Source organism: Coffea arabica, chromosome 2e, assembly GCF_036785885.1.
Source record: "Coffea arabica cultivar ET-39 chromosome 2e, Coffea Arabica ET-39 HiFi, whole genome shotgun sequence".
NCBI classification, from domain to species: domain Eukaryota; kingdom Viridiplantae; phylum Streptophyta; class Magnoliopsida; order Gentianales; family Rubiaceae; genus Coffea; species Coffea arabica.
Genome location: NC_092313.1, coordinates 27,784,754 through 27,796,230, shown reverse-complemented (window position 1 = coordinate 27,796,230; position 11,477 = coordinate 27,784,754). Strand labels below are relative to the sequence as shown.

The 11,477-nt window shown below is 36.8% G+C and overlaps 2 protein-coding genes across 2 annotated transcripts; both read left to right on the top strand.

The window, feature by feature from the left end:
• Nucleotides 1-1,574: 1,574 nt before the first annotated feature.
• On the top strand, nucleotides 1,575-2,132 carry LOC140036196 (zinc finger BED domain-containing protein RICESLEEPER 1-like). Its single transcript, XM_072077501.1, has one exon. It carries the CDS (start codon nucleotides 1,575-1,577, stop codon nucleotides 2,130-2,132), a length of 558 nt encoding a protein of 185 aa, XP_071933602.1.
• A 2,562-nt stretch (nucleotides 2,133-4,694) lies between these two features.
• LOC113732248 (zinc finger CCCH domain-containing protein 30-like) lies at nucleotides 4,695-8,395 on the top strand. Its single transcript, XM_027257925.2, has 2 exons — nucleotides 4,695-5,067; nucleotides 5,837-8,395. The coding sequence occupies exon 2, from the start codon at nucleotides 5,849-5,851 to the stop codon at nucleotides 8,054-8,056; it is 2,208 nt and encodes a 735-aa protein (XP_027113726.2). The 5' UTR covers nucleotides 4,695-5,067; nucleotides 5,837-5,848; the 3' UTR covers nucleotides 8,057-8,395.
• The last annotated feature ends 3,082 nt before the right edge of the window (nucleotides 8,396-11,477 follow it).

Here is an 11,477-nt window from a genome sequence, read left to right as displayed (position 1 = left end):
TTGTTATAATTTTCAGGTCAGCCCATAGCCCCACTTGAATCTTATTGCAATCGAATTATGTCAGGAAAAGATTCCTCTAATGGAAATAGTGCAGAACAAGATTTGGTAAGAATGGAAGCCGATTCTCAAAACTCACACAATATTAGTAAGGAAGGTAATGAAACAATAAATCAAGAGGGTGACGATGACTAACAAACTGAAAATAGAGAAGATGGAGATAGAGAAAGTGGGCAGCAAGGTACGGAGGAGGCTGAAGAAGGCAAAAGAGTAAAAAAGTCTAAAGTTTGGGATGACTTTCGAGAAGTTATAGTAAAAGGAAAAAGAAAGGTATAATGTATTCACTGCCTAACCAAATTAGCCCGGACTGCAACGGGAACCACTTCTAGTATGATAAGACATAGCAACAGTTGTGTCAAGAGAAAGATTCATTTAAGACAATTATCACAAGTTTCTCAACAATCAATGCTCAATTTTCCACCAGCTGATGCATCTATATTTCCTATTCCTCCACTACATTCTGGAAGTTTGAGATGGAGATGATGAGGGAGGCAGCTTCTAAATGGGTGTTGATGCATGAACATCCATTTAGTGTTGTAGAGGAAGAGGGGTTCAACTACATGCAGAAACTAGGGATGTCGGAGTGGAAAAAATTTACTCGGAATACTTGTAGAGCTGATTGTGTGAAGATTTATGAAGCTGAGAAAAAGATATTGAAAAATCAGTTGAAGGATGTTGAGAAAATAAGTTTAACCACTGATTTGTGGAAATCCAAGAACCAGAAGATCGAGTATATGGTGATCATAGGGCACTGGATTGATTGTTCTTGGAAGCTATAAAAGAGGATCTTGAACTTTATCAATCTTCCTCTACCTCGAAGAGGTATTGACATTTCGGATGCTCTATTCAAATGTGTCACAGAGTGGGGCATCGAGAGCAAAATTTTTACAATTTCGGTCGACAATGCCTCAGCTAATGATATGGCTGTCCGGTTACTAAAGGACACGTTTTCGAGGTGTAACCCCTTAACTTGTGGTGGCAAAATTTTTCATGTTCGATGCTGTGTTCATGTGCTAAATTTAATGGTGCAATATGGTCTCGGAAAGATTGTAGACATAGTAGAAAATAGTCATGAAAGTGTTGACTTTGTGGGCCGAAGAGAAAGTCGACAAATTTTATTTTCAGAAATTGTGCAGCAGCTTCGACTCCCCGGAAGAAAGCTTATTCATGATTGTAGGACACGGTGGAACTCTACATTTGAGATGTTGAACTGTGCAATCAAATTCAAAGAGATTTTCCCAATGTATCGAGAACGAGACATATAGTATTATTGCTGTTCATCCGAAGAAGATTGGGAGAAAGTTGAAAAAGTATGCAGCATTTTAGAGACATTTTGGGCAACTACGAACATCATTTCAGGTAGCGACTATCCAATTTCGAATTTGTTTCTTCAAGAAGTTAAAAGAATAAAACTAGTTTTGGATAGTAAGTCTAATGATGATGATGATTTCATAAGAGCAATGGTGAGAAAGATGAAATTCAAATTTGATAAGTATTGGGGAGAATGTAATCTATTAATGGCTGTGGCTGCTGTCTTAGATCCTCGACAGAAAATGACTGTTATAGAATATTATTTTCCTAAACTTTTTCCACCTAGTGAAGCTCAGCAAAATATTGAAAAGGTGAGAAATGCAGTCTTTGAATTATACAATGAATATTTGCAAGCAAATGAATTACGTGAGGGTGGAAATAGAAAGGATTCTCAGGTTTCTTCAAGTAATGTTTCTGAAAGCAGTGCTTCTGGTTTGGGTTGGGATGATTTTGATGAGTATGTGAGGGGATATCAAACTGGAGCGTCTCAAGAATCTGAATTACTCATTTATTTGGAAAAGGGTCCAATCAAGATTGATTCAAGTATGCCGCGACATGAATTTGATTGTTTGAATTGGTGGAAGAATAGCAGGCTGACATACCCTATTTTATCCAAGATGGCAGCCGATATCCTTGCCATTCCTATTACTACAGTTGCTTCTGAGGCTACATTTAGCGCTAGAACAAGAGTAATTGACTCTTATAGAGCCTCACTAGCTCATGAAACTGTAGAAATGCTTATGTGTGCTGGAGATTGGTGCTGAAACCTTCATGGAGTGAAAAAAAAGATAAAAGTAAGTTTATTTCAAATTCATGTTATTGATACAAAATTAGTTTATTACTTATTGTTATTCTTCTTATTATTATTATTTTGCAGAAATTGAAGGCAGCAAAAGAGATTCTACTTCCCATAAAATGAATGTGATAATTGAAAAGGTACATAGTTTGTGTTTAACACTTCGATTCCTCTTCAAATATCTTGTTTTAGATTTTACCACTACTATTTTATTACTTAAATTATTTCTTTTGTGATAGGGCCTGCAGTTGAAATTGGAAAGTTGGAAAGGATTATCGTGGAATGGACAAGAAGCTGCTGTTTTACTGCTTTAATTGCAAAATTTGTTTCGCTTTTTTAAGTATGGTTATTTCTTGACAATTGACATTGCCTGTTGAAGACATGCACTTGAATGTTGACACTTTGTCTTTGTTTTTCCTATTTGTGTGACTTGGTGGATGTTGGTTGTCTGACTTATCTTTGAACTTGGATGCTGGTTTTGATGTTAAAATATGTATTTATGAATTTGGATATTGGTTGGCATAACGGCTGCAAAATTTTTGACAGTTTGATGCTTTGGCTTTAAATTGATATTTAAAACTGGCTTGTATCTTCCATTTTCAAGATTGTATCAAATCTATCCATCTTTGTGATGCATATGCATTTTGTCTCGATGTAACTTTGCACATAAATTGAGATTTATACTATTTGTTTTTGCATTTGCATTAGCTTGTCATTACCCCGTCAAAATTTGTTAGGAAATGTCACTGCTAAAGAGCAAATTCTGCTTACTAAGAATAGTAGATTGTTTGGTTCAGCAGGCTTTAAACGAGCACAATTTGTAATGGTTCGAGCTCGAGCTCGACCGCAATTCGAGCAATTTCGAATACGAGCTCGAACCTTACGAATTTCTTACGAATCGAATTCGAGTATATAAAACTAATATTCGTCGATCTCGAGTTCGATTTCGAGTCTTAAACACTTTGTCGAACTCGAACTCGATCAAACTAGTATTCGAGCTCGATTCGATTCGTTGACACCCCTAATATGATTCCTAACTAGTAGCAATTACGTGGAGTGTTTTCAAAGATGGAAGAATAATCAATTTCGCATCTCCACATAGCAATTTCAGTAATGTTGAGTGCTTACTTTCCTAGAAAATTCAATTGTAAAACTAATGGTGACAAAATGATATTTTCCAAAGCTTTGAGGATGGTGTAACAATTCCTCATAGCCCCTGCGCCTAATTTGACTAAATGTTCAATTAACCCACAATTTAATCAACCTCAATTCTCAAGTCACGCCTTTTATTCTCTCTCTTCATCCCATTGGCGGACTTCAAACTCCAAATCCAATCCACTTAAATGGTCCACCTCTTTTCACCTTACATTACTTTTAAGAAAATCCCGTATTTTATTTTTTTTGGAAGTTACTTTAACGCGTCCTTAGATAAACCACTTTAGACGCGACCGCCCTTGTCATGTGAACAAATCAAGATTAATACCTTTCCGTATTGCGAGGAGGGCTACAATTATGTGGCAAAACTGACAAAGACAAAATTATCCATTAATGGAAATTGTTTAATCTGATTAAACATCTTTAATTTTTTATCATAGAATCTAGATTAGAAGAGCATTTAATAAATTTTTTTTAACCACCAGTACAGTGTTCATTCCAATTTGCTTTAAGCTTGAATAGTGTTACAATTGAGACGGTGTATTTGATAAAATTGAAATTTGATAATTAAAATTTGAAATCTGAAATTTAAAATCTAAATTCATTAAATTAACGAATTATCAAGTACTAAATCTGACATCACATTAAGAAATAAGTAAATTATTTAGCTCTAATTTTTTAGAGCAAATTTTGCTTGAAAAGTTCATTGTTATTTAATTAATTCAAATGTTCTTTTTTTTTGTTATTAAATACATTTAAACATCAGATCTTAATTTATTAAATTTAAATATTTAATTGAATTATTAAATAAAGTCAAAATTGAGCATAAGTATCTAAGATGAAACTCAATTCTGAATTCGTCTTAAAATCAAACTCACGTTCATTTTTGCTTCAACTTCCTTTTTAGCTCGATTATACTCGACAAACTTTCAAACTCAAGTTTCTCAATTTATTCGGGTTTTTCGATCTCAAAATGTAACCGAACATATTTCCAAACCACTTTAGTTAAACTCAATTTATTTGCAATCCACTGCGCTTAACTTGACCTAAACATAAAAAAAAAAAAAAAAAAAAAAAGAGAAAGAAAGAAGAGAAAGAGAGAGAAAAAAAAAAAGAAGAAGAACCGGTCACCCTCCCTTGACTTTCACCTACCCAACCGGTTCCCCCCACCCCAAAACTCACCTCCACTTTGAAATATCTGCCTCCCCCACAATCACCGCCACCGCCACCCGCCCTTCTCCTCTAATCTCAACCAAATTTCATTTCGCGTAAATTACAACGTCATTTCTCTGTCATTTCAATCTGCATTTCCTTTCCATTTCAATTTCAATATCCCCTAACCGGGTCCAAAGTCTCCCAAAGCCTTTCGCTTTCTCTGGATCTTTCTTTTCACTGCCCTTCACACTCGCTACTTTCTCTCTCTATACATACAGATCAGTGTATGTATATATATACAGTGTTTTCTAGTATTTTTTTCGCATTGACAAAACCAACCTGAGAACTTGTTCGGAGATGACAACATTTGTAGATAAGGGAGCTTCTTGCTTCCATTTTCTATTCTTAACTAGTTTCCTACTACCACTGCTACTACAACAATTACCTTTGATCATCCAAGATTGAAGTAAATTAATTTCCCTGTTTTGTCTTGGCTTACCATTTGATTTGTTGTAAACGAAGAAAATCATTTGAAGGGACGGAGAGAAAGAGAGATCGCGACGAAGTTGCCGATTTCTTCTTTTAGATCACTGGTAAGTTCTTTTTTTTCCTCCTCCTTTTTTCTTTTTGTTTTTTGAATCTCGTTTTTCTGTTTGTTTCTGTGAATTTCTTTGAGTATCAGTTGATGCCCGAGAAGCACGTGCTGTTGTGTGTTTGTGTGTGTGTGAGTCTTTATTTTGTCTGAAAATCTGCTGGATTTGGTTCATTTGAGATCTATGTTTGGGTCAACGGGTTTTCAGTTCGTCGTTGACTTGAATCTTTACCAGGTATTTTGATGATTTTATTTTATCTTTATGTCACCACGCTTTGATTAGTCCCTTTGTTTTGCCGGAATGTTAATTTATTTTTGCTGCTTCTATTTTCAGAGAATCGTGCTGCCGCTGTTTTAAGTCGATTGTTTCCTATGTAAATAATGCATTTTTGGAATAAATCGTCTTTATGAATAGCTTGGTTAGGGACTAATCTGTGAAATGATGCGAGTTTTAGGTATAGTTTGTAGGTAACGATGTCATCTTTTTGAAGATCCGTCTCTGGTGAATGATTATTTCCCTCAACTTGTATGAATTGCTAAAAATCCTAAACTTGTTTGGTTGTAATGTTTATGTTAGATGCATATAGTTGACTTTAATTCAAGGTTATTTTTCTTGTTCTTTGTTTATGCCAACCCTTTAGTTTGTTCTTTTTTCCCCGGGGTTTGAAAATTTTTAAAGGCCTTGAGACTCGTCTTTCAGTGAATTTATTCATATGGACTTGTAATTTGGGGTTGATCTGAATTTAATTTAGTGTTGGGTTGACTTGTAGTTTGTCCAAAGCATGTGCGTTGGCCCAGAGAGATCAAATTCATCATCATCATCTGCTGCTGCGCAATCTCCTGTTGATATCAAAACTAACAACACAAAGGATATGAATAAATTATCTGTTGTAACTGAAGATTGTTTTTCGAGTTTGCTTGAACTTGCTGCTGACAACGATGTTGACGGCTTTAAGCAAATGGTTGAGCGAGACCCCTCAGCGATTGATGGGGCTGGACTTTGGTTGGTGCGTAAGAAGGGGACAAAGCAGATTGTACGCGAGGAAAGAACTCCACTGATGGTTGCTGCTGCATATGGGAGCGTTGATGTCCTGAAGTTGATTGTTTCTCTGCCAGAGGTTGATTTGAATCGAGCATGTGGGCCAGATAAGTGCACTGCCCTTCACTGTGCCACAGCTGGTGGTGCTGTCAATGCTGTCGATGTGGTTAAGGTGCTTTTATCGGCTGGTGCTGATCCCAACATTGAGGATGCCAATGGTCTGAGGCCTGTTGATGTGATTGTTGTTCCTCCAAAGCTTGCAACTGCTAAACTTGCACTGGAGGAGTTGCTAGTGAACAACCCTTCTGATGGATCATTTGGCAACTGCAATTTAAGCATATCAGTGACAACTTCAAATGGTTCCTCGCCAATCCTCTCCTCATCGCCTGAAAATGGGTCTCCATGTTCCCCCTCCGAGTTGGTATCTTCTCCTATCACATCAAAGTTCATTGGTGCTCCAGCAAATTCTGTCTCTGAAAAGAAGGAATATCCTATTGATCCATCCCTTCCTGACATTAAGAATAGCATTTATGCAACTGATGAGTTCAGGATGTTCTCGTTCAAGGTTAGGCCTTGTTCTAGAGCCTATTCTCATGATTGGACAGAGTGCCCATTTGTTCACCCAGGAGAGAATGCTCGCAGAAGAGATCCAAGGAAGTTTCACTACAGCTGTGTTCCTTGTCCTGATTTTCGCAAGGGTGCCTGCAGGCGAGGTGATGCGTGTGAATATGCGCATGGGGTATTTGAGTGCTGGCTACACCCAGCTCAATATCGGACACGGCTATGCAAGGACGGGACCAGCTGTTCAAGAAGAGTGTGCTTTTTTGCCCACACGGCTGAGGAGCTTCGGCCACTGTATGTTTCAACTGGGTCTGCTGTTCCCTCTCCTCGGTCAGCAGCTTCAGCTGCTGGTGTCATGGACATGGCTGCTGCTCTGAATCTTTTGCCTGGTTCACCTTCATCCCATCCTGTGATGTCTCCGTCTGCATTTAATCAGCCTATGTCCCCAACTGCTAATGGAATGTCGCATTCATCTGGGGCATGGACTCAACCAATTGTTCCAGCCCTTCATCTACCCGGAAGCAACCTTCAATCGAGCCGCCTGAGGTCTTCCCTGAGTGCACGGGATATCCCACCTGCGGAATTTAACATGTTGCAGGATTTTGATGCCCAGCAACTAGTACTAAATGACCTGGCTTGTTTTTCACAGTCACGTCCTAATTCTCTCTCTTTGAATCATTCTGGTCGGTCAAAGACACTAACTCCTTCAAATCTGGAAGAGCTATTTTCTGCTGAAATGAATTCTTCTCCTCGATATGCTGATCCGGCAGCGGGTGGTGGAGTATTTTCTCCATCTCATAAATCAGCTGTTCTCAATCAATTCCAACAGCAGCAAAGCATGCTTTCACCAATCAATACTAATGTGTTTTCTCCCAAAAATGTTGAGCACCCTTTGTTGCAGGCCTCATTTGGCGTTTCATCTCCTGGAAGAATGTCACCAAGAAGTGTGGAGCCCATTTCTCCAATGAGCGCACGCCTTTCTGCCTTGGCTCAGCGTGAGAAGCATTATCAACAACTGCGCAGTCTTAGCTCCCGCGATCTTGGGTCTAAAAATGTTTCTGTTATTGGCTCTCCTGTGAATTCCTGGACCAAATTTGGTGGTTCTCCCAGTGGAAAAGTTGATTGGTCTGTTAATGGAGATGAAATTGGTCAGATGAAAAGGTCTTCATCCTTTGAGGCTAACAACAATGGAGAGGAGCCTGACCTGTCATGGGTGCAATCTCTCGTCAAGGAATCATCACCTGAGATGAAAGACAAGCTTGCAGCACCGCTTTCTGGTGCTGCGCCATCCGGTGAGGGTTTGAAATCCAGTTCTCAAATTGATTCAATTGATCACTCAGTTTTAGGAGCTTGGCTCGAGCAGATGCAACTTGATCAGCTCGTGGTCTAGGGAAAGAGCCCAGATTCATTTTCATTTAAACAAACTAAACTCGTAGAAGTATATATTCTTTTTGAGGTATTTTTTGTTGGCGGAAAAGGCTATTTGGCACCGGTAAAAGCTGGCAAGGTTTTCTCAAAGGGTACGAGGAGGCTAGAAATTTTTATGAAAGTTAATTCAATTTTAATCATTATTTTGTTTGCAGCAGAAGTTCTAAATTGTTATCTGGGCTGCATTTATCAAAACTCAGTCCAGAATGGGTAATATGTTCTTACTGTATTTCATGGTTATAGTAATATTTTTTTTTTGGGATTAATAAGCTTTGGATCTTCGGACTCCCAATTTACTAAATGCTGTCATACTCCTGTATGTCTGGGATTCTCATTCCGTTTTGCTGTGATTCTTTTTCCTGTTTTGTTCAACCAAAATGGTTCTGATTCTCTTATATGCTGTACCTTCATCTTTTCAGCGTATTGGACTGACCTACCTACCGATATGGTATCCATTAATGAATATCGAGTCAAATGTGTGAAGGGCATAATGAAGTGGGTGGGTCACTTGGTGGATGTAGTGTTGATTGTTTGGAGGATAAGGTTTTGAAGTTTTTGCGACTGTGTTTTTAAGTCATCATAGTAATAGATGTGTTGGTTGATTGGGGACCTATTGGATAATTTCATTATCGTCGTCTTGGAGTTGGGGAAGTGGTTATGGTTCTTGACTTTCCATCGTAGACAATAATGAGTTGGGGGTGATGTACCTTATTTAATATGGGCCATTAGCTTAGGCTGTAGTTGGCAGGACCATGGTGGACTTGAATGCTTAATGTGTTGAGAGAACTGGTTCTAATTTACTGGGGATTTTTACCTTCAGGAATAAGCAGTAAAAATCAGTGGCTTGAGTTAAGAGACATCTTTCATCTCTAGCCTTGCCAGCATCTGGTAATTTTTAGAAGTTAAATGTGTGACGGTCAGCTTCAATAGAGTTGCAATTAGTATCTATTTATTACCCTTTCGGAAAGTGGAAAGCTTGGTCGGGTAAAGCTAGCAAATTCTTTTGGTCTTAGAAATTTCTCCATTTTAAGTACACATTTGTTGGGGTCGGTTGTGACTTTGTGAAGTAGGTGTTCTTTTCGGAAGTTGCTTTGAACTCGGGTTGAAAAGTTGGAAGTGAAGCTCTCTGGGGGTTGGTGGCTTTGCTAATTGCTACTGTACGGGAAGAAATGAGCAGTAGGACTACGGATGCTTCAGCAATTACCATTCTGGATAAATTTTTTGAGGATATTGAGAAAGTTGGGACTTTGTTATCAATTAGATTGCTGACTATTAATTACCGCAAGTATGCAGGAAAAATTAATCTCTGTATGCTCATATTTGGTACTTCATTGATCATTATTGATTGGTTAAATTTGGACTTCTTGTGTATGTATTGTTAGATGCCTAAGGACGCTCTGCCGGGGAATGCTTATGCAAAGTGAAAAGATGCTAATCATCCACTCGGGCAATTATCTCGAGCGAATTAAATAAAAAATTTAAAATGCATTAATACTGTAGTAGTACAAGTTAAAAACACAGAGAATATTCAGTTGGTCGCCTATCGTAATTGATAAATAGAGAAATGCTAGATTTCCAAAATTTTTGTGGTGGTGGAAGGAAGAATGATCAATGATCAATCAATCACATCATGCGCACATGCACCCCTCCCCGTCGTTCACGGTGCAGCTTTATGACTTCAAGGAGGGAGTCATTCATTAGGCTTTATTTGGATTGTGAGCGGGCTTCAAACGAATCGAGCGGCTCGAGCCCAGCTCGAATCGAAATCAAGCTCGAACTCGAGTTCAAAATATCTCATTAGTCTCGCGGACTCGAGTATATACATATATTTTTTATATTTTTTATTTTAAGTATATGTATATATATATATATATTTATATATATTTTTTATTTTAATAATAAAATTACATATATATTCTTAATATATTATTATTTATAAAGAAAAAAATTATTTTATTTATTTTTTTAAAAATAACATAATTAGGTCGAGTTCGAGTTCAATAAAATTAAGTCAAGTCTCGACTCGATTAGGTCAAAACTCGATTCGGTTCGACTCGTTTGCAGCTTTAATTGTGAGTTCTCACGAAAATGAATGTGGATTTTGCAAGCTTTTGTAGAAAGATTTGTTCGATATATTTTTCAATCATTTTTTTTAAATTTTATATATATTATATTATCGAAGGATATATATATATATATATATATTATAAAAACTTTAGAAAACTTACAATTTCAAATGGACCACTGTGCTTTTCTAGTTACTAGATTGTCTAAGGCCATATTTGATAATTCAATTTAATAGTTAAATTTAATAGATTCAGATCTTAACATGTTCAGACGCGTTTGATAATAAAAAATTGAATATTTGAATTAATTAAGTGGTAATAAATTTTTTAGATAAAATTTGCTTTTAAAAATAAGTTATAAGTTATTCACTTATCACTGAATATGATATATACCAAAATGTGTTAGATTCAATACTTGATAATTCAATAATTTAATGAATTTAGATTTCAAATTTCAGTTTTCAAACTTCAATTTTATCAAACGCACTTTAAGTAATATGGAATCTTTTGTATATCATAGGAGAACTTGACTTCTCCTTTTGCAGTATTGGTTCTCATTATTTCATAGGATAACTGGTGGAATATTTTGTTGGGACATATTCTGCTACCCAATTCGTCCTGACATCCACCTTATTTTTCTTTCTCTTTCGAGGTCAAGGATAAGGTGCTGCATGCGAGAATCTGGTTAAAGTTTTTAGATAAAGTGATCATGGGATTTCACCTTTTGCACCAAAATTCTCATTGCCTTTGAACAAAATGCCTTTAGCTTCTACTTTGTCATTATTGCTTCAGTTTTGATCACACCTACTTATCGTAATCAAAAGAGAATACTTCCTTGACATCAGATCTTAGAGTAGATTTATTCAATTGAAATAGGATGGGATCCCAGTTCAAGGATTGGAATAATTAGCTTTGACTATTTTTTTAAGGGTAAATGGGAAATTTTTTTTTTGAAGGTGGTTAGCTTGCACCTCTTTGGAAAGCAATTTTTCTCCAAAATTTTTTTATGTTTTTCATGAATATATTTTTGTCTCGTAAACGTCAAATCATTACAGTATAATTTTTTCTACAAAAATTCAAAAAATAGCAATTCAAATGGGCATGCAAGTCTTTTATTTTAAGTGGGAAATCTTGAATTTCACATTTCTCACTATCACTCAACTCATTCCTCCCCCTATCGCATGAGCGGAATTGGTCTAACCCAAAACGAAATTAGATGGGATTAACAACATAACCGTGATTTCAAGATTCAGATGCTACTTACTAAGCACTAGAAGGAAATGTTTTGGTCTCTATTTTTTTCCTTTTAGTTATTTT